This window comes from Takifugu flavidus, chromosome 2 (assembly GCF_003711565.1).
Source record: "Takifugu flavidus isolate HTHZ2018 chromosome 2, ASM371156v2, whole genome shotgun sequence".
Taxonomy (NCBI): domain Eukaryota; kingdom Metazoa; phylum Chordata; class Actinopteri; order Tetraodontiformes; family Tetraodontidae; genus Takifugu; species Takifugu flavidus.
In genome coordinates, this window is record NC_079521.1 from 4,152,202 (window position 1) to 4,176,084 (window position 23,883).

The window sequence follows — 23,883 nt, forward strand, 5'->3', positions numbered from 1 at the left end:
TTCATTTGCATATGTGGGGCTTATGGGCTGGCTGAGATCTAGAGTGAAGGTTTTAAACGGCAGCAGGGCTCAGTGTTGCTAGAAAGAAATGTCCGAGAGAGCTGCAGAGAAAAGACAGAGCGCTGCCAGTAGCCAGAGGTAAGAGAAGTCCACGTCTCACTTGAAGGTCACTCGTTCAAGACAGCGAAGTATAATATCCAGAGCAAGGATATTCTAAAAATTAAATACTTAGGCCAAACACCAATAGCAGGTTGCCCGAGGGGAGGCATTTGTTATTACCTCCAAACATAAATGATGGAGTGGCTGACAATAATGGGTGATTCTACTGGCAAAAAGTCTGGTGAAAAATTCTGAAGTGTGGAAATATAAATTCAGGAGTTGCTGAGAAAAAGTGCATACCTACTCAATAAACTTTGGAGGAACAAAAGACTTTTCCCAAACACGGCAAGTTACTTAGAAGAAACCACATTTGCTACTTAAGTTCTCTCTCACTGTCAACAACAACAGGTGAACGGTGTTTCATCCTGCTGCCTACCCAACCCACTCCGACCTATCTCCCCACCATCCTCTTGATGCTTGTTAGTGAGTCAAGGACTTGAAGCACCCACTGAAGTTTTCACGAGGTAAACAAAGTAGAAAAATAAAAAAATAAAAATAAATCAACGCAAACTTCCACTTGACAGAATGCCTTTGTTTTTTCCGTAAACAACATTAACCGAGCACTTGAAGAGTGGTCTACTTTCTGGGGTCCACTGGGAATTTTTTCATATATACAACCTGTGCTTGAAATGAGGAGGGTATGGCATCGTGCAGGCAACTGAAGTGCATTATAACGGCAAAACATTTATAATTTATTATCCTGCATGTCCTGTATTGTGCTATTACTTTATATGGGAAAAGATTTCTTTTTTCCTTTGTAGTAGTTAAAGTTAGCGTAGAGCATAAATTGGTACATTTAAAGCTTCTTCACTTGTTTTTCTTTTTTACACACTGCAATTTGGCTTTTTGAAAAAAGTAGAAAGGAAATATGTGCTTGCACTCTTAGGATGAAGAGAAAGAACGGGGTGGCGGAGGAAGACAATGGGGTCTGCAGCGCACAGAAAATCGTTTTTCACGCATGGCCTTCAATCAGTGCGAATCATTCCTTAAACTTTTTTCTTTTTTTAAATGGCAATACACATGTAGCGAGACATGAAAAATTAATACGCTGAAGTTGGGGAAATGTCAAGGGTAATGATCTCTGCAGCAGCTTACCTCCTTAGCTTTCTGTTTTAGTCGAGCCTGTTCTGGGTCCTCTTGCCTGGAGCGACTCTGCGGAGTAAAGAGATGGAAAAAACACAGGTTAACAGCTGGTTTAAGGACTCCACCCTCCCACCCACCACTCACTACTCATCTGTTGCTGCTGATGCAAAAATAGTGTAAAATGGGGATGGATACAGAGGTGTCAAGGACATCGCATTTGAATTCAGGGAAGTGCAATGGAGCAGCCCCCCGGGGGTTGGTGGCCTTTAAACCTGCGCCAAATCCAGCCCTAAATAAGCCACCTGAGGGAGATTCTAATCAAAAAAGGTTATTAAAAATTCTGCTCAAGCTAGCACACACAGAGCAAAGGATGTTGGCGAGTATCAGTGGCAGTGAGTGAGTGAGTGAGTGAGTGTGTGTGTGTGTGTGTGTGTGTGTGTGTGTGTGTGTGTGTGTGTGTGTGTGGTGTGTGTGTGTGTGTGTGTGTGTGTGTCACTGGCCTAACAACACAGCGCTTCTGTTTGAATCAGCAGCCAAGATCTGGGTAAATGTGCTTGTCCCTGAGAATTCTTCAACACAAAGCCAAATCTACATGAACGGCTGGCCACTGCAGGCAAATCAGACAAATTACAGTGCCACATGTGCTGAGCAATGTTGTGATGATGATCTGCATAAAATCTGGGCAGATTTATTTTTGCAGTACTAAATATGATGAGGTCACATCTATGGAAAAAACAGTCTTTTCACTTCTTGTCTGTTAGGGGTTTGTCAGAGCAAATTCAACATTGAACCATTGCAATTTTTTACAGGAATATTTCAAAACCAAAAGAGACCTTGAACATATTTTACAAGTTTTAAAATTCACATTTTCTATCAAATTCTAAATCAATCAGAGTGACAGACAGGCCTCGCTCTAATGTAGGATAATTTCAACTTCTGTCTTCTTTTCTCCCCTTCTTCTCCACATCTTCTCTGGCTTATGGATGGAGAACTGCCCCTTCTAGCCTTTCTACTAATTGGCTTTAAATATATCAGGCGGTTCGCATACTGGTCGGTATCTCAACTAAGACTAATGCTTTTGCCCTCCGGTTGGCCCAAGCGTCCCTTAAGATTTGAGTCATATTTTACGCAGGGAGGAGGGGGAGGGGAGCTTGTTGCACAGGAAGGAGGAATGAAGGTGCAGGAGTGGAGGGGATTTTTTTTTTTTAAATCATTATTTGCTATTATTGAAGAGGTCAAATTGTCTGGTACTCAAGGTTGGTAAGATGTACTGCGGCAGGGCAGCTGACATCTGATGTGTCCTGTGCCTGATTTTCTGACTTCCAGCAGTGTAGAAGGATAAAACACTGTCCAGTAGGCAAAGAGTTGTGAGGCGGAGAGTAAAGAACCTTTCTTAAAAAAAAACCTTCGCGTTTTAACAGAGTGACATGCTGCTGCTGCTGCTGCTGCTGCTGCTGCTGTGAATCGGCGTCAACTCTGGCTTGTTCTGGGTGTTTTAATAAGCCTTTACTACTTTTTTTCTACTTACTTTTTGAGTGCCCAGAGCGTCATACTTGTATTTATTTATGTAGCTGTGGGCTGTAAATGGAAGGAGGGAAGTTAACTTGATATTGAATTTTCTGTCAATATACTCTGCCCAATATAAAGTTAGTTAAAAATTATCGTTGTTTCTGCAGTAATCATTGATGCAAGTGTTTCATTAAAATGTGATGGTCTAATTTTAAAAATTACTGAGAGGGAAAGACAATGTCCTCCCGACAATAAATGATCAATATCCAACTCATGTAAAAACATTGTGTTTAGGGTTTAGGTGTTTGACAGTGGGTTTTGTCTGTAAAATAAGTAGGGATGGAAAAAATGATTGGCGTTTTTCTAATGTCAAAATGTAACATTTATGGTTCTATTTCTTCTATTTATTTCTATTTATCTAAGACAGTGCATGTCTACTCACAGGCAAATGTGTTTTTAACCCACACTTGAGCAAAGTTCTTATTTTTATTTTTTCAAGCTTTCAATTTCATGTTCAACGTCAAGTTCAACACTATACAACATAAAGAAACCTGTCCAAATTCCTACAGGCAGGATGGACGATTTCCTCTGTTCATCTGAATATTTTTATATACACAAAGGGAAATAAAAACTCCACTGCTGTCAATTCACATTACAGCTTAAGTCTTTAAATCAATGTAGAATCAATATGTATATATTTTCATTGAAATTCAGTTATTGATTTTTTTTCCCTATTAAACATTTTATACAAGAGTTTTGTTTGCATGTAATGTACTTGTGCATCTAGGGTTAAAATCCAGGTCCAACCCCTTTTTACTTAGAAGTTACGAGGTTTACATGTTCATCTAATTATTACAAAGACAACGGCAAAAAATAAATTAAAACAGCACAATGTTATCAGTAAGCTATTGAGAGCGGAAGTTCATGAGCCATGATGAACTTGCTACTTTCACTTCTAGACAGCAAGAAGTGGGTGATCATCCATGATTAGAGTAGATATTCATCACTCACCAAAAACATAAAATTCCAAGAATAAAAAGTACATTTTTGTGCTAGAGATACTATCACAATTGTATGATTTTACTTTATTATGACACCAGTGAAGCTCAACAGTGAAGACAACACTGCTCCTCCCAATAGTTTGGAATCCAATATGTCATCAAAGCAAAGATTCGCTTGAAAAGTTGAAAACACTATAGCAACACAAGCCAAAAGCTATAAACATGGCTCTGAGGTGAAGCCATCTACACAGTAATGCTCAGGCAATCCAAAACGCCCAAGGAGGACTTTTGTTTTAACAAGAACTTTGTTATACTTCTTTATTTCTTTTCCTTGACTGCTATATCTCTTTCAAGGGGAGGATGCTGGAGTCTATCCCAGTTGCATATTGCTAAGTCAGGGTCCACCCCTGAATGAGTCACCAGCTCATCCAGGACACTATGTGAGCAGTTGGGCGTTAGGTACCTTGCTCAAGGGTACCTTGATGCTCTGAAGGCATCCTGGAACCTTCTCTTACTACCAGAACACCTCCCAAGTTTAGTTCACACCAGGAATTGAACCCTAGAGCCTTCCGCTTCTCAGCCCTACAGACTGAACTTCCTCCGCCCCAACTTTTTTATTCTGGTGATAATGTTGAAAATAAGAAAAAGATTCTATAACACATTATTTAACAATTCAGAAAATAACACTGACAATGGTTATAAAATGTATAAGGCATGTCATTTATATTAAAATATTTATTGAGAAGACACTGACAGGTCATTGAGGATCCGTGGTAAGACTTTTTTATATGCTGCTTGGCCGGACCAAAACGTAATGATTCAATTAATCCTGAGTGAGCTACAATGACAATCTTAACTTTGGGACACTGACTCCATTTAAAATAATTATATTAACCTAGCTTTCTTCTAATGTGCCACCCTAAGGCATTTTCATGTGCATAATGTGCTCTTTCTTCTTTCAATTCTAGTCATCCTGACAAATTTGAAGCCGAATTCTTGATAAACCAATGTTGTTCACGAGGAGGGTGAAGACAGGAACAATACGACAACCCAGGGTGGGTGAAGCTCAAATGGTAGACAGATCGCTTCTGTGATGTGTTTGATACCGGACATGTCTGTGATCAAATACTTAACCTCAAACAGCTCCTGAAGCTGCGTCTTTGGTGTATGAATTTGCATAAATAGTTAATCCTAATTCCTGATTGGTTATTATGCCATTAGTGTATAACTGAATTTAAAAAGGGTGAATGCACACTGACATAAACAAGTAAGTGACTGGTCAAGGATGACTAGGAGAGTGCTACATACAGTTAATTTACCACAGGACATAATAGGAGAAAAGGACATTTACTCAGACCTTTTTTTCAACTTTTCTTGTTCCTGAATAACCTTGCTTGTAAAGCAGGGTATATTTCATGTGCCAAGTGGGAGTTAAACTTAAATCCCACCTTTGAGGAGTAAAAGGAAGTCTCTATGCAGCCACACATGAGCTGCCATTAAAGGCTGGAGATTTGTTTCGTGTCTGTGAATGAGAGCAAAGCCAGATCTCAGAAAAACCAGCAGACATGAAGAGATTATACATGCTTTACATGTCATCAGAGACTGAAATCCCACTATTAGTATCAGAATTAGTATTTAATCTTGATCAAATGCATTTCTTTGTAAAGATATATTATGATGATTGACGCCAGTTACACAGAACTAAAGGCCAGGTTATTGTTTCCACTAAAATCCACTCTTGCATCTATCAGAGTCATCAGTAGAATAATGAGTCTTTGCTCTTACAAGATTAAACATTCAGTTCCTGGAAAAGAAGGAAAAAACCCTCAATACTGTCAATACAACTGTGCAATTATCTTGTTGCTACTTGGGGGCGGATTTATAAATATTGTCAGAATACATTCAAGCTTAAATTTAGCCCAAAAATATTTAGCGTTGAATCTGAGCTTTCGGATTGGAGTGAGGAATCCAACAATATTTATATGAATATGTATATGATATTTTTCATATTAATAAAGAATCAGATTTCAATAAAGGGAGACCCACATTTCAAAAAACAACCCAAATATTTGGAAAGCCTCTTCATTCATTAGCCAATTAATGCACTGAATGTTCATATATTTTTTATGTACTTTCTCAGCTGCTGTTTATATTAAGACTTTAATATTTTCCTTAATCCTAAAATCTTTTCAGCTTTGAGCTCCAGCCAATTAAAATCTAATGACCTCTTAAAAACTGATTCAAGTCCATGAATTACTTTAGTTAAAACGTCTATATCATTTAAGATGACTTTGATTTCCACACCTTTGTGTCCAAATATAACAATCAGCAAGTCCTCTCACTGCTACTCTGGAGATGGCCCTTAACTGCTGTGTCACTGTCCAAATGAACTTTTTAGGTACATAACAAAAAGTTAATACAAAAAAAACTCTTAAGGTTCATGAACACAAACTCTGCAGTAGATCCTACCTGATCACTTCAAACATGGGAATTATTTAAACTGTGTACGCAGCAGGACCAGTGAACACACTGCTTGATGCAAAGGGGGTAACTGGGGCACCTCCAGCCATTGACCCCTTTCTCCATGTTTTCAGAGAGAAATAAGGAAAACAGGAGCACTCAGGCCCACAAGGACACCAGGAGGTCAATTCCATCTAGTGAACTCACACTGTGACTCCGACACAACAGTAATGTTCACACATCAACACACAGTTGCATGGAGACACAAGAACTCACACACACACACACACACACACACACACACACACACAAACACACGTGAGAGAATGTTGAGGTTGCAGTAACTTACTTTAGCGGCTTTCAACAGGATCTCTCTCTCCTGCTCGTCCTTCCTCTGTTTCTCGATTCTCTCCAGCTGCTCAAAGAAACGAAGCTGAGAGCGAACGTCTGCCGTCTGCTCATAGTACTCATCATCCTGGCATGGAGGCAGAAAGAAAATCACTGCAACAGCTTACAAAGCTACAAGTTTCATTCTGCCGCAGTTGCTCAGATTTTAGTCACAAATCTCAGAATGTCAGGGTGGCACTTCATTTATCTTTACATGCTAGAGCAAAAGGAGAAAAAAACATACAATATTTACTGAAAACATAACTGCCAGCAAAAAGTATTTAGTAACATAATGTTCTAGTAGATTCAGAGACTTAAGTATGATGTATTATGTGTATTGACTGTAATAACTCTGCTAGAAATGTTTTCCCAAATTTTGATGCACAGCTTTCCCTATTTAAACATCAAAGATTTCAGTAAAGCATAAAAACAGTAATCTCTAATAAATTTGTCACAGACCAGACAAGCAGAAAATACTGTATCTCACAGTAAAATTCAATGTTCATATTGATAATTGGAGATGAAAAATGCCCAAATTAGTTTTATTATGCAGGTTGGTGTGTACAAAATTATGTATGGAAAAATGTAACGAAGATACATACAGATTTTCACTCTTTTGCTCTTTGTAACGGAATCAGATTTGTTATGTTATACATTTTCTATTTGTATATGTATTTATAATAAAACCCTGAAATGCCTGTTGGATGATTATAAGAAGTAGCAGGATAATATAAAATAGAAAGAAATTAACCTAAATATTAAAAACTGCACTGGTTAAACCTAAAAAGTTCATCAGATTGATAACAACAGATTTGAACACACAAACTTTTCCTATTTACTGACAATGTGCATGTTTACGTGCAGCCACTTCCTGCTTGGAATCCAGAAAACACAGATATAAAAAAAAAAAAAAAAGGGAAGTCATCAAAAGTAATAAGATAATTGCTTAGTTTACGTGTGTGTGTGTGTGTGTGGTGTGTGTGTGTGTGTCTCCTTTACATTTCTGTTCTCACTTTATGTTAGTCATATTTCTGTGAGTGTGTGTTTGTGCGCGTATGGGGGGGGGGGGGGGGGGTTGGATGAGAGAAGCCGGGTGGCAGAGAGCACAAAGGCACATCAGAGGGGGCTCATCGCCAGCACCCCTATCCACCCCTCCTCTTCCATCCTCCCCCCTCTTTGTTGCAGAGCTGAGCCTGCACTCTTGCCGTAGCTCCTGCTGCCTCTGCCGAAGCCCGGTTGCTCTTTAAGGCCGCTTTGTCTTTTGGTCTTTTCTCTTTTTTGTACCCCCCCCCCCCTTTTTTTTCCGCTGATGTCAACAGAGTGGCTTCACAGAGCTCGCTGCATCTCGCACACCTCATTTACAAAACCACAAAAGAGGGAGCGAATGAACGAAAAGAGGAAGAGGAATCACAAAACAAGATGGGGACAGTTTTAGCGCAACTCTTCCTCGCTCTTCCTCCTCCTCTCATGACGTTCGTGGTGTCAGTGCGGGGAAAAAAGACACATTTTCAAAGTTCCCCCAGTTTTTCCCAACAACGCCCAGATTCCAGCTGAAGTTGAGATGGTTTGAATATAGACCGTGGTTGTATAGTCAAAGTATTCAGGAACTAAAAGAGATATCGGCAATTAAAAAAAGTCTGCAGGTGTGTGCAGATGAGGTTTTAATTTCTTTCATGCCTCAAAACTTGAGGCATGAAGAGTGACTGAGAAGGTTGAGTTTTCTATTGTCTCATATTAGCGTTTATGTATTTGTTTCTGCAGTAAAATTCTGTTATTGTCTGTGTTTACTTGTAAGACATAAAAGGGAATCTGATCGGTGCCAGAATGTCGATGCTGACCTGATGCCACATTTTTCGGTTAGCGAACAGTATGTACAAAATATGTGGTCGAACGGCCCCATCGAGTTTTTTTTATTTGTTGTTCTTACAAAATGGCATATTCAGCCCATCAATCTGAAGGACTTATCAGGTGCAAGTCATCAGGTCCCAGTCACGTGCAACAGTATATGCTCATTACATACATTTTTAATGTATTTATGGCAAAATATTAAAATTATTCAGCCTTTATGAATAATATATGATAGGTTAGCTATAACAATTAGTAGGCCTTGGGGTATGATAGTTTATAAAGGATTCAAATTTGTAATAAGTCACCAAACGTCTCTATGCACTTATCCTTTCATGCCACTGGTATCTTAAAATTAACATCAAAAAGTTCAAAGTTCTGTATTTTATACACAATTAGGTTAAACATGACACAGTTATGTGTTATAAGTCAGGGTGGATTTAAAAACAACAACCACATTGACAGAAGCAGATAGTATGTACGATGACTCCAACAACTGTATGTTCACCCTGTTCTTTGTGTCATTTATCTGTGAGCGTTTCCAATCTTGTTACCTTACAGGAGTCCATTCGATGTTGTGCAACAGCGGAAACTTTTTCAATGACAGTACGAAGTCGCGACTGTGCCGCGTGTGAGATGAATGTCACTGTCTCCATAGGGACCTCTGCGACTCCAAACTTCTTGGCTTTAAAGGACACACACACACACACACACACACACACAAGAATTATAAAGCTAAATTCATATTACAAGCATTTAAACTATACAGATCAGTAGGTGCACTTAATTATCATTACAGCAGCAGTCTACAAGTGATGCTGGGTCACACAAACAGGCTTCCTTGTGCTATAAATGACATTTTTAAGGACATTAATATTTCAGAGAAAGATTAAAAGTCTGGTGAGTCAGACAGATATGTTCCTTTGGACAAAAAAGCAGCTACAGTGTAAATGATCCAAAACAGTTAAACAGCTACTCAGGCATAAATAAACAGCACAAGAACTGCGCATAGCTTTGAATCTTTACACAATGGACAGAAAAGTGGAGGCGAAACCTGACGGAATGTTATTTCACTTTGGAGACAGTATGTTATCAGGAATTTTGTAATCTGTCTCTGACCTTTCCATCCAGGCTCACATTTGTAGACTTGATTAAAAGAACTTTGATCCTCCCTCAATGACATAAATCTCCTCTGTGTGACATTACTGCTGCAATGCCACCATTACCTCCTCAAATAATAAAAGAGAACCATGGCATCAAGTCCTCACAGTTACATTGCTTACCTATTGTAAACCCAGTGCAGAAAAAAACATGGAAGGTGGTCTGGTAGTGGGGGAAGGGGCCAGAACACCTTCAGAGCACTGCCGAGGGACCCTTGAGCAACCCACAAATGCTCATATAGGGCCCGGCGATAAACTCATCCAGCGGTGGACCCTGCCTTTACCCATTATCCACCCTCCTCGTGACCCCGAAAGGGATAAAGAGATTAAGAATATGAGACGAGACCTGTTTTAAATACTTCTGCCTTAGCAAATGACGCAATGGTTTTATAAACAAGTTTTTTATCCTGTACTTATAGACACATTGTGGCCTGTAGTTAGGCATAGTGTGGGTGTTCTGAAGGGCCATGCTGTTTAAGTCCATCATTAGAAGATCCACAGATTTAGACCTAACTAAATGGTTTGCATCACTTTTACTCACTTATAAATGTCTGACTCCCATTAGTTCTATAAACTCACTTGAATTAGGAGCAATTCTTTTGTACTCAATTGATGGTTTGTGGGTTGCTGTGTGAGCTGTGGAATGATGCCCACAAAGTCCTGGTCCTCCTGGCTGTAAGTGCAACACCCTTCTTTTCAACATGTATAAACAGATGTAACAAGCCAATACGTGCCAGCACATGTAAAGGTATAACTGGGTGGACTGATAAGTGTGTGCACTGGAATTCAAAACAAATAGCACCTGAATCTGAGGCAAAAGGTAGAGATAGATTTAGGACAAGTTATTTGATGAGGATAAATGAGATAGAAGATGGAAATAAGCCAATATTCTTAACTGATTTCAACGGGGGCATAGAAATAAATAAATAAAATATCTAATCTTTTCATCTTCTTGACCACTTTTTTCCCCTTTTGGGGTCACAGGGAGGGTTCACATGTGAGCAAAGGCAGGTCCACCCCTGGAGGAGTTGCCAGTTCATCGCAGGGTCCTATGTCAGTATTTGTGGTTTTGGTACCTTGCTCAAGGGCACCTTCCCCTGCTACCAGAACACTGTCCATGTTTTGTCCACGCGGGGGCTCGAACCAAAAACCCTCCGCTTCTCAGCCCAGTTCCCAACAGACTGTAAATATCTAATCTGATTTTAATAATAGTGAATAAAGTACCCTGAGGGCGAGAGGCGTCGCAGTGATTTTGTTTTTTACCGGGATGTAAATGAGACATAGTTAAAATGAGTGCGTGTACAGAAAAAATGAGATGGGGGAGTCTGACTGAGCGGAGGTGGCAGGCCGGGGGAACCTCCCTTGGACTGCTGTCAGCTGAGAGTGTGGCGAGGCCAATCACTGACACAACAAAGCTGCTTAAGTGCCACTTCCCCAGCAGGGGGCACCCTAGCCTCCTGCCAGGCATCATGCTGGGTGATGCCCTGAGGAAGGGTTTGTATTTTTAAACAACTCCTTTGCCTCAAGGTGAGATATGAGATAACAATCATGCCAAGAGTCCATGCGTGAAAACTCAGCCTGCAGGCCTCGGTACTACATTGGAGATACTTTAATTAAGGTAAAAAAAATATGAGGGTGCCTGACTTCCCATCACTTGGAATTACACCATGGAGTTTTTTGATCTAATGCACGGAAGAAAGATGCTAGGCACAGATTTATTTTGAGCAATACTGGTCATTATTCAGCTTCATGGGTTTCACTGTGTGGAAAGAGCCTTACGTAGAATCTAAGCGATAAAACTGAGGGACTGCTGCGAGCGAGAAGCGGTAATGAAGACATCATCGCTTTCATGTGACGCTGCAAACAAAACATTTCTACACCTGTGTTGATTAGCACAGCCGATACCACGTGCTATCAGAGTGTCAAGGACCAATAAAAGAGAGAAAGAATCAAAATTTAACTGCCGAGTCTCGTTCCTTTCAAAAACTGAGTTCCTTTAGTCCAGAGGACAATCTGACAACCAGCCTTCAAAAGACAAACCCATAAAGTATTTATGTGTGTGCCTGCGGTCCAGTGAGTTCAGACAGCCACTGAAGAATTCATTAAAGGAGGTGAAAGAATTGTTAAGTGTATCAAATTTAAACCGAGGCCAAACAAGAAAAGGCTCAGCCTGTAACACTGGTGGAAAGAATCAAAACTGTCTTTAGTGATGACACTGTGAATACAGAAACAACATGTTCCTGAGACAAAAGACAACAGATTCTGATTTCATCACTGTTGCTCTGAGTTTTTCCGGAGAAAAGGAGTACAAAGCTTGGATATACTAATATGAAGAACTGTGCATCTGCTGAAAGAAGCAAGAGACTAAGCGGTGGTTAGAGGTGAACATGCTCAAATGCACGTGTCTTACCTATTTCCAGTATTCGCCGATGGAGCAATCCTGGTTGGAGAAAGGTTTCATCCTTACATGAGCGGATTTGCGTTCCCACCAGTTCAGAGTTGGTGGCCAGTATTCTGGCGCTCTCCTCGTTCAGGTTTACTCCGGCCATGGAGGCGACATCATTAATGTCATCGTCATCCCTGCAAAAAATGAGAATAATGTTTTTAGTGAAAATCCATTTGAAATCAGAATTAGGCACTATAATTAAAACAGCATATCAGCTTACCACAGACATTTTCCCTGTCTATATTGAACATTTCTTTATGTCATTAGTAGGTTTGGTAGTTCTTAAACATTTAAATGACATATTTCTGTATTTCATTATTTATTTCATGAAATTGCTGATGTTGAATGTTTCTAAATCAGTTAGCACGTGAGACCACATGTTTTTTTATTTTTTTCCACTCAATGGGGAATTCTAATGTCCCAAGAAGTGGCAGGTAAATGAAACTTGATTTGATGCTTTCATATATATGATGCTTACTTTTTTCTTTATTTCATAGACTAAATCCTCTACACCTATACATTCATTGGGGTCTACAAGTACTTCCTTTGCTTTCTAACCTTGGAGATTCCAAAAACAAGGCAGAACCCATTAACCAAGACTTCAGCATACAAACATGCCAACACAAAAATAGAAAAAACGTTCACAGATCCAAGTTTTGTTGAAAGGTGCATGAGTCATTTCTAATAGTGACTTTTGTCAGCATTTCCATCCTTTCTAACCTTTCAACTTTAGCAGAAAAAAATTGCCAACGATAAGTTAAAAAAGAAGAAGAATTTTAAAGAAATCAAGATCTCACTCTCAATCATGTCTAATTTCTTGGATGACAACATTAGTTTTTTGCATATGGGCATCACGTTGGTCATAATGGTAAAGAACTTTCATTCCCAGGTGCATCTGTGGTGGCAGTGCAAGGCATGTTGATGAGGGTCATGCAGAAACCCCATAAGGGTGCTCAGACAGAGCTGTTATCAGCAGTCATTTTTCACCATAGTTGGTAAACACGTAAAATAATTTTTCTATTCATTTACTCTGATTGTAAACTGTCAAAATTCCCCAAATACGGTAGGTGAGAGTCATCACCAAAACCCATTTAGGAATAATTTCTATGGCCCAGAGGAAGAAAAAGATCATTCTGAGCAGCTCTGACAGAAGGAAAAAAACAAACTAAAAAAACACTCTCGCCCATCACTCGTTCACCTCCATTTGTGTTCATGCCACGGATGTTGTTTGTGACAGGGCATGTGTGTGCATTGCTGTCCTTATGGCTGATGTGGGACTGCACAGGAGGCCACCTCCACCCTGCTGGGACCATCTCGCTCCTTGGTGCCAGCCACAGAGAGCCAATATGAAACTTGACACCACAAGGGGAGGATGACAAAGACAATTAGCACCAACTCCCTAAACTTCACCAACCTCTACTTTCTCTTTTATTTCCTCTACCTTAGTATACACCTCAAGTATCTACACAACAACACAGGTATGAATGGCTCACACCAGTTACAAATCATTCTCTATTTTGTCCTTAAAGATAAGCTAAAGCAAGCAAGTGGTCATGTTCACTCAGGCAAGCAAAGAATAGCTGCTCTATCCAGAGCTTCAGGTAAAAACAGATATGAAGATGACCTCATCGCCTTTATAAAGCTCTATAAAAAGAAGGAAACATAATACCTAAAGAATATTTATTAACATTAACATCTGAAATTTACAAAAAATAACTGTGCAAGCGAATGATGTGGCTTTTGAAAATCTGGGGTTTTAAAAGCTGAAAACCATTAATGCTATCAAAATTAAACCCAAAATATCTATCTAGAACTGTAAGCCGATCAAATAACTGAAAAAAGCCATTGTTTTGCTTTGTCATCACCAGTAAGATACGAAAATACACAAAGACTAAACAAAATGTAGTTTAGGGGGAGAAACAAAGAAAAAACATGGAAGACTCCGGCAACAACCGAATCCAGGAACAATAGTAATGTTAGGAGTATATAGAGTTATGTTTTTTATGTTCTCAGATTTTTAGCTAATTTTGTCCACTGGGGATCAAATTAAATAATAATGCCAAAGACAGGTCTGACATTAAAAGGAGGGAATGAGATATGAAGTGCAAAATATTCCAGACGATACCTCCTTGCTAATAAAGCAGAGATGTAATTAGCTCGCGCAGAAGCTAAAGAGCAGCCTCTCAGTTATTGCACTGGGTTGGCTCGGGGACATGGTGCCGGCGGTCACGTGAATACATATGCATGTCGTTTCCATATCAAGCTCATGTTTCACAGAGGGCACGCCATAGGTGGTGAGTCGATTGCTTTGCGGTTGAAACTGTGTGAGTGTATGGATATATGGAAAAGGCGGAGTAGACCCACATCTCCTCCACACAAATGGACACATACCCCGAGAACACTACTACCATCTCGCCAGCCCACAGCTCTTATGGATAAAGGTCCTGTGCCCAGGCAGGGGGTCCCGATTGATAGCTGTGACCAGACCCATGCTTTATGTGCCATGACTTAGAGACACAGATCCCTGGAGAAGTATTCTCCAAAAGGCAGCCTTGGGTAAACTGGGTAGCTGTGCCTGATGGGATTAGTGCTCATGACCAACAGGAATTATAACAGTGTGGTAGAAGAAGGCTGAAAACAAAAAGTAACAGTAATTATAATTTTTCAACCACCCACACTCACACAACTTACCAATGTTTTAAAAAACAAGTTATGGTTAATGTATTGATGGAGGATCACTGTGGGTCTGAGGTGACAAAAATAAAAATAAAAAACAGCATTCCTGGCTGAGTACCACCATTTTTGTAGTATCTTCTTAGAATCACAGCTCCAACTATGGATATGATCCAAACCCATGGCTGCTCAGGTTCCAAATCTCTGCATCAACAATATCTGGGAGGTCACTTTTACTGTATGTCCTAATTGAGTCACATTTATTTGTAACGGCTTTTCTTTCACAAAACAGCCACATCACAGTGTAATTTATTGAACAACAAAGGCTGGAACCACAAACTCTAGGAGATGATGGAAAGTGCTGCTGGACTTGAAGACCTGGACCACTGGCAACTGCATTTGGTGAAGAAAAGGCTTTGTTCCTACTTTTCATGTTCTTTTCTATGCAACAGTGTGAGTTTTGGAGTTTATGTGCGCAGATGTGTATCCACCATGTAGGGCGGGCCTGGATTTGAGGGGCAGAGCTTGGAGGTTGGCGAAGGACTGAGGGCCTTGACTGGCTCGCCTGTGATTACAGCGGATGTCAAGTGTTTACAGAGAGATGGGGGGGGGGCAGAGACAGCTGCTTTCACTCTGTACTTGAAACCACACACATACACACACTCGCACTTACACGGGAGGCTGGAGCTGTACTGGAAACCCCACAAGCCCTCCAGTGTGTATGTGTGTTTGTGCTACAGCTGGCCGCTGGGACTAGTGGCAAAGACTGACAGGCTTACACACATCAGGTCTCCCATGTACAGCTGAGCATGGTGCAGGCTGAATGGATGCGAGACTTGTGGATGCTGACTGACCAGGTCAGCCAAGAAGGATAATGCAATGAGGGTAAAAGGGTTAAATGAGTAAAGTTCAGTGTGCCAGAAAAGTGGCTTCTTTTTTACCTGGTTAGATGGAACCAGGGGTCCCCAAATTCAGTCCTGGAGGGCCACAATACACCCCGGATTTCTGTCCTACCAGTTAGACAATGATTTCACCTGGCATCCCACTTTTCTTGAAAGAAGTGTGTTCTGCCTGGTAGGACAGAAAATCCGGCTGGACTGTGGCCCTCAAGGACACGATTTGGACACGCCTGGTTAAGACCCCAAACAAAAAAGATGCATACCTGTCAGAATTAGGGTGAGTTGATTCAAAAATGTACAGATGCTATTCTTGATTTTAGCGTTTAAATTTCCAAATCATAAAAATGTTATATGTCCTATACCTCAGCTATGTTGAGAATGTCATAGCTGGGGTTTTTTGCCACAGTATGTCATGCCTCTATATTTTTCGGCAGCCTGATAAAAATCTATGGAAATCAAAAACCCAAAAATGGCTCTGTGTTTTACTGCACAGTACATGTATTTGCTGCATTTCCTTTTATTTTCCAGATAGCATCTGCTCTCGACTAGCACATTCTCTGAATAAATCTGACGCGTTGTGTCAAATACAATTATTTCAAAACATATGAAAAAAGGATTTATGGCTGAGGTGTGAGCAACCAAAGACAGACAAATGGTCACACTGTTGTCTAAATTTGAGGCTGTTAAAAGCATATTTATATCGCAGTCTACCACGCAAATGAAAAGGGAAAATTCGAGATCTAGAGATATTATTTTAGTCTGAAGAGGCTGATCACTCTTTAAACATTGTAATAGCAATCATCGTCAAAGATCCAAATAACCACATGTTGTTCTGCTTACTGAGGTGTTGGCATATTATAACCTGAACTAAATAAGAGAGAAATGTGCTTTCAAATGTCCGTTATGGGGTTCGTTCGTGACAGCACTGTAAGTGGGCTTATGTTGAAACCAGTGTGTTTGTGTGCAGAGGGCCACTGTGAACACTGCAGGGGGAAAAGGTTGTCAGGAACAAGCAAGCCTGACAGCTTAATTACCAACGCAGCTAAAGATTTATTGGTTTATCAATCAGAACCCCAGGCGCTGCCTTTGCCCTCAGGAGATGGGAGCTATTACCATGAACCCATTGGCCCATGTGACCCAGACACTCCTCTTGCCCCAGCCTGGTCACACCAGGGCAGGCCTAAACCCCCGCTCATGTCATTGCACGCATGCACATCATCTGATACTGGACATGCATACAGACTGAATCCTGGTTTCTTTTTAGTATATACAAATGTTCACTTGCACCCAAGCTTGGAAGCAAACAAACGCACAGAAAGAGACATATGTGGAGGCATGTATATACATACTAAAGTATATTTGCTTCACACACACTGACAGGCAAATACAAATACACAAAATATGGACCACAAAGGCCAGCATGTGGGCGATGAACCTTTTATGTTTTGAGACAAAAGCGTAGCTGAAGCAGAGAGAGGGAGGAGAGAGAGGACTAGAGATTGCTGCAGGCCAAATACTGAATGTTTGACTTAACCAAAAGGTATTTTCAGAACCACATCCAGAAATTCCAACCATCTGGACAGAATTACCTTATTTCTAAAATAAGATTCAGCTCATCTGTAGGCTTTTCAATGAGTTGTGACACTGATATAGGGAGGTTGGGGGCAATTTTGAGGGTGATCTATTGGCTGGGCATGTGTTGCTATGTGGTGGGTGTTGAAAGAAAGAGAGCAAGTAAGAGAGAGAGAAATAGGGGGGCCATGACCAACCACACCAGCAGCAGCTGGACAGGCAGGCAGGCAGTCAGGTGGCCAGGCAGGCAAGAGGGCTAAACACTCACAGCCTCAGCTGAGAGAATAGCCTGTAGTCGTATGGGGCATTTTAGAGAAATGCTGCCCCCCTGTGACAAATACAAGAAAAGGCAGCCGCTCTCCCGGCAGAATGTACCTGAAAGAGCCTCCTCCGGGGTCATTGAGACTGTTTTTCTGATTCCCAGAGATCTGAACAGCCATACCCAGAGGACTTTTGCCTGCTTGGATGATAGTTCCCTTCCCCATTGCACCTGTTCAATAAAAGAAAAAAAGCAGAACAAAGAGCTAAACAAAATAGGAAACGAGTAATGTCATCATTGAAATGTCCCTTTCTATCTGCATCAATTTTCCTCATGCCTTACAACTACCTTCAGCTGTGTCTGTCATCCTCTTGGGGGATAGATTCAGGGGAGCATGAGGGGAGCAGCACTGTCGCTCTTCCCAGGTTAGCACAAAAAGCGTCATTCTGTCAATATCACTGCGCTTCACCGGCTCTCCTTACACTCCTAAACCGCTTCCTGCTCCGAGACACATTTTCCGGAGAGGCATAAGGACTGCCAGAATGAATTTAAACTTCATTTTAACAAGCATGTTCTTAGCCAAGAGGTACAGAAAAGTATTTTTAGAACTATCCCCACATTCCAATTTATGGGCATAAAACAACCTACAGATCTTTCACTGCAGGCTATCTTAGGAAAGGGGGCAGATCAAATTTGTATGCACCCCCAATAGTGCACGCGCAAGCAGACACATACAAGTGAAAACAGGTACGCACACAACGATTACACACACCACCTGAGAGCACACATCTCTCTTTGGGGAGCGTTGTGCCTGTTTGGTGTTGGGGCGATATTTGTGGGCTTCAGTGGGAAGAGTGTTTGTGAATCAGTGTGAGTAAGCAGCAGTGCAAATGTTTGAGAAAGCTTTATAAGCAGACAGGAAGAAACACCTGTCTATGATTCTCGAGCTACATTCACACTGCAGGTCTGCTTAATTTGGAGTTTTTTCTTTGCTATGATCTGACTTTTTGTTTGGCTGATCATGTTTCCATTTAAAACTTACCCTATATGTGATTCCAGTGTTAACTGTTTGCTGCACCAAACTGACCGGCATGCACATAAGAACAATAACAATAGCATTAGGGCTCAAACCAAAATAAACGTGGAGGACACGAGCATTCAAGGTCTCATTCCAAGACTTTAGTACAGCAAAAACTGAAAAATGTACGGGGCTCCAACCGGCGTACAAAAGTGGCATTGCTGGTTCACACTGGGGTCGCAGTTTGAAAAATCAGGTCTTTATCCGTACCACATATGGAAGTGGCCTGAATCTAATTTTAAAAAAAGGTCTGGGGAAAAGTTTGAAAAAAGTCTTACCTGGTCATTTGACCCCCCACAAAAATCAGATTTGAGCCACTTTTGCCTGCAGTGTGAACATAACTTTACATCCTGCTGAGACAACAATGGGCAATTCACTAATGGTTGTCTTTATTTAATGATGGCCCTTTATTCAACCAGAAGGTTAGACCTTATAGACCAGATTTATTTGTAAGAGCACTGTGATTAAACTGAACATATTTTTTCACATTTCTGTTTTTACCTTGTGGCCTGACAGACTGTGTGATGACCACAGGCATCCTGATATGGCCACCAACAGGACCTGCTGTCTTCACACCCTGAAAATATATTTTAAAAAAAATAAGAATTATGGATCTCGTAAGCATGAAAGGAAAAAAAAATGTCAAATAATTGCGGCTGAGGTATTAAATGATGCTTTGTGAGACATTCGTCCAGCATCTCAGGCAGAATGTAAATGGTTGATGATTGCAACAGTGAATTATTTTCAACATCTCTCAATGGAAATGCACAATGAGAGTAGATTTCTGCAATGGTATATGACCACGAAGAAGAAGAAAAAGAAAAGAGGAGGGGAGAGTTTGCTGGGTTATCACAGTCACTTCCTTCCTTGGTAGCGGCCACAGGCCCAGCCTCTGGCTCAGTCATCCATTCCTACCAGTTTGCTTTTTGCTGCATATTTTTTAGCCTTGTTTTCCATTCCCTGACACATGCTACATTACTGTTCAAGCTAGTGAAAAAAGACAGAGGCCATTTTTCCTACAGATCCACTGCAGGGGCCTTTGAGATTGGGAGGATAAGGGAAGAAAGTAATACATTCAGCATGGGCAGAGATAGCTAGCACCTCTGGCCAGCCAGTGACACAGTTAGGAGGGGAAAAATAAGTCAGGTAGAAAGTTTGGAAATCAAAGGCGAAGAAAAAACACCTAAACTGAATTCAAGGCTTATTCATATTTAAAAATACAAATTTTGATTTTTTGATTTGTTAATACTATATGACTGATGACAATAGCACATATTACTATTATGGTTGTAATTCAACACAATAATATTTACTTGAACCTACTCCACCACTACACACATGAAGTCTTTGTTATGGATTTGGTCTACAACTCCAAAGCTGTGGCTGACTTGAACCTTTGATTTTGCTCAGATCAGGTATCTGAATACATTTTAAATATTTTACGGTCCTGTTTGCTCCAATTTGTATATTTACATCAGAAGAAAAGAACTGTTTGCCGTCACCTTGAAGCATTATCCTGTCAATCTTTTTAGTTGCTTAGAGTGACCGGCCAATACTGAATAAGGACTTTATAATGAGTCATGTTACACTTGTGTCCCTTAATAATTAATATGGAGGGGAAAAAAGCTCCCTGCCACTGTCAGAAAGATGTCCCACGGTGCTGTGGTAGGAGTAGATCACTTATAACCTGATTCAACCATCAGCCTGAATTCATACTGTTGATGTGCTAGTGGCAATCATTACAAATATTTTGTGCAATAGGGTATAAAGTTGTTTTATGCATATGTGTGTGTGTGTGTGTGTGTGTGTGTGTGTGTGTGTGTGTGTGTGAGAGAGAGAGAGAGAGAGAGAGAGAGAAGAGAGAGAGAGAGAGAGAGAGAGAAGAGAGAGAGAGAGAGAGAGAGAGAGAGAGAGAAAACCAGTCTGTGAGAGATAGAGATGGGCCACAGGCATGTTCTGGACATAGACTGCGGCCCCCACATTGCTTTAAAATTGACCTGGGGCTGACCTAGTTACCTTGCTTCACCCTGCAACATTTAACATTTGGCGTAAGGCAGAGAGGGAGGGTGATGAGAGCATGATGAAGGGGGGATACAGTGAGGGGAAGAGTTTGAAAGAGTCTGAGCATTCAGTCAGAGGGTAGTAAATAGGAGAAATGTAAAAGAAAAGGAAGAAATCAGGCTTCTTCTCTATACTGACTGGAATGACCTTGGACTGGCATCAGTTCTCTAAACCATGAGGTTTAGAGACACAACAGAAATCTTGTCATTAAAAATAGAAATTCAGTTGTACTTTGGTATGTGAATTCATGCTTTTCTGTTCTGGAGGATGAAATCTGATTGTGTTTCATGGGTCTAACCACAGAGACTTGAGACTTCCTGCAACTGTCCGTGATTTCCTCTTTAACTGTAAATGTGATTACTGTGTCCAGAAAGGGAGTCCGTACATGTCCATACATACCATGGCACCTGCATGTCCAACTGTCCCAGCAGGCAGTGTGCTGGCTCCCCCAGTGGTGCTGACACTGTTAGGATGGTGTATTCGCACAGCTGACCCAGTCACCATCGCTGGGGCAGTGCCACTGGGTGCTGCTTTGACTCCCTGCTGTGGGGGCTGCGTCAGGGACTGCTGACTATTCAGTAAAGACAGCCGCAGGGCCGGGAGACTCTTCTGTTAATGGTCAGAGAGAGAAAGACTATAATTTAATGGAATGAAGAAAACATGTTTGAGAGCATAAACATTAATTTTGTTCCCTGCTTAACTTGGCATGATGTTGCAACTAAACCTGGTTGCAGGAAACTAAAGAAAGTCCTGCCAAGACACATGAAAATACCTGTATCATAAAGTTTAATATTGCCAATTGGCATATACCGTAGTCCAATCTGGTGGGACAACACCATGAACCCTTTCTGAAAACACCCAGTCACTGCCAACCTAAAGAATTGATGTCACTTCATGCACTATTTCAGGCAGAATTTTGACGTAAGCAACCTAATATTGCATGACAACACGTGTTTGTGGTGGGGTTTGGCGGTCGGCTGCCTTGATGTGACGTTCATTGCGGTTGGCTGGAAAAAGCTGCTGGCTACTGGCATGGAGGACTGCGGGGGCCACTGTCACACACAGTCAGGAGTCAGGCCACAAGGGTGTACGTACATGCTGTTTTGGTCGTGTGTGTGTGTGTGTGTGTGTGTGTGTGTGTGTGTGTGTGTGTGTGTGTGGTGTGTGTGTGTGTGTGGTGTGTGTGTGTGTGTGTGTGTGTGTGTGTGTACATTTTACGTTTAGGCCAAGCCGTCAGACATCGTCGTGAAAAACCAAATGGGATAATTTTGGTAAGATGCACGTAAGGGCAGGTTAATGTAATAGTCCAGAAAACAAAAGCAATTTAATCCACACAGTGTCAGTAGAAGTGTGGATAAAGTTTAAAGAGTGTCCAACCAGGACTAGATTTACCTATAAAATGTTTTGTCCCTATATACGCATCCTCCAAACCACTGCCATAATCACCAACATCTGCCTCACCAATTTCAAAAAATTAACAAAGGTCCTTTTTCGGTGACTTATTCCTTCAAGGAGATTTTTATTTTGTCATCTAACTCAATGGGATGCAGTTTATTATTAATAATTCTAAACACAGTGGGAAATGGGCTTTAGAACGATGTGTTTGGAGATGTAAGATGAAGCAAACCTTGAGAAATGGCACCAGATACGGCTGTGGGGAAGACTTGAGCTCTGCCTGGAGCCGACTGGTGAATTCCTCTGGTTCAATTTTGGCATCCTGTGTGGAAAAGTGAAACAAATAAGAGAGATCTAGATGGCAAAAGCTTTAATCCACTGTAGTGACTTGATAGCAACAAGATGGGAATCTGTCCCCCGGTGTAGATGACCAACCACTTAACTCCCATTCTGACACCCCAGGGTGCTTTCATTAATGGACAACCATGTAGAGGACAAAGATTTGTGATGAAGAAATTATACTTTTGAAAAGAGGTTCATGCTGCCCTCTATAGGTTTTAAATATTGAATACAAACTAAATCATCAAAAAGTAAAACAGTAAAGCTACTCCTTGTCATACTGAGAAAGGAATCAAATAAAACAAGACTACAATTCAAGTACTTCAGATACATAAATCAGATTAAAAAATCACAATTTAACATAATGAGTTATATGAGCTGGAGACAAACCATAACAGGTACAACGCGTTTATGTGTCAAGAACATTGTTTTTTGTTGCTCACCAGCAGATCCTGAACCAGACCCTTGACATTTTTAGAAGTCTCAGGAGATGGAGAATTGTGAGATGCCAGCTTGATGAGGGTAGCCAGGAAATTTTTACACTTCTTGACATTCTCCTGCATTTCCTGCGGATCATTTAAAAAAAAACAATTATTACGGTAACTCTGTAGCACTCCTCATGGATTAGAAGAGCAATGTTTTTTTTCTCTCAGGTATTATAAAACTTCATCCAAGTGCTATTTTCTTGTAGAAGTGACACCAGAGCAATTAGCGAGCTGTCTGGGACAGCCAGTGACAAACTGTGACATCCATTATGATTCTCTGATGCAATAAGATACTGATGTCAGTCTGCTGATGAGATGCTGTGTCTCTGTTTGAATCATGTGTGTGAGCCATCAGTGATGCTCCTCCCCGGATCCATGCTAGTTTTACGCCTTTATGTCTGCGCCTACATGTCCATGGGCTGTTGAACACTTGTGTGAATGAATGACCGCAGATGTGTGGGCACATGTGAGACTTTCTATGCATGTCCAGCTGTGAAAATCAATGGGTCCAGGGCTGAGCCGTGACCCAGTCATCCTGCTGGCAGATGTGACAGTGCCTGCACCCCTGAGGGTGGGGTACATTGGGTGGTGGGTTTAGTGGGCACAGAAACAAACCTGGGACACGACAGGGGCACTGGAGGTTGCGGCAATGCCTGACTGCGGTGGCTGCACAGGCTGGGATGGAGCCTGGCTGAGGGCCTGGGGGGTCATAACTACAGGGGTCTGCTGTGGAGCCATCACAGCCACGGCTGGTGCCAGGGGGGCCTTCTGAAAGGGGAAAAAAGAGATGAAGAGATAAACAGGATGTGACGCCTTGCTTACAGCAAAGCCACAGAGAACAGGAGGCAGGCGCCACAGTGCTCCTGTCACTTCTAGTGTCCTGACTTGAGTGGACATCGCTTAAGAGACAAGGAGGAGGGAGGAGATGAGGTAATCAGCAAAAGGCTGGGGAGGATTGGAAAATCATCAATGCTACTCTTCAGAGTCACCTATTTCAAAAAGACTCATTCCTGCTTGTATCAAACATCACTCTGTAACTGCATCAAGATTGAGATACAAAAGGACTAGAAAG

The 23,883-nt window shown here is 41.2% G+C and overlaps 1 protein-coding gene across 6 annotated transcripts in view; it reads right to left on the bottom strand.

Moving 5' to 3' along the window:
• Nucleotides 1-23,883, bottom strand: part of LOC130521783 (transcription initiation factor TFIID subunit 4-like) — a 79,188-nt gene that overhangs the window by 35,379 nt on the left and 19,926 nt on the right. For 5 of the 6 annotated variants that reach the window (XM_057025582.1, XM_057025580.1, XM_057025584.1 and 2 more), the window contains 10 exons: nucleotides 23,427-23,579; nucleotides 22,770-22,892; nucleotides 22,220-22,309; nucleotides 20,992-21,201; nucleotides 19,033-19,108; nucleotides 17,570-17,684; nucleotides 12,015-12,184; nucleotides 8,999-9,129; nucleotides 6,562-6,687; nucleotides 1,255-1,311 (listed from right to left, as the gene is read on the bottom strand). In XM_057025582.1, the coding sequence (XP_056881562.1) occupies nucleotides 1,255-1,311; nucleotides 6,562-6,687; nucleotides 8,999-9,129; nucleotides 12,015-12,184; nucleotides 17,570-17,684; nucleotides 19,033-19,108; nucleotides 20,992-21,201; nucleotides 22,220-22,309; nucleotides 22,770-22,892; nucleotides 23,427-23,579 (1,251 nt within the window). Of the gene's footprint in view, nucleotides 1-1,254; nucleotides 1,312-5,200; nucleotides 5,275-6,561; nucleotides 6,688-8,998; nucleotides 9,130-12,014; nucleotides 12,185-17,569; nucleotides 17,685-19,032; nucleotides 19,109-20,991; nucleotides 21,202-22,219; nucleotides 22,310-22,769; nucleotides 22,893-23,426; nucleotides 23,580-23,883 lie in introns of all 6 variants that reach the window. The other variant, XR_008949449.1, reaches the window with a different exon arrangement.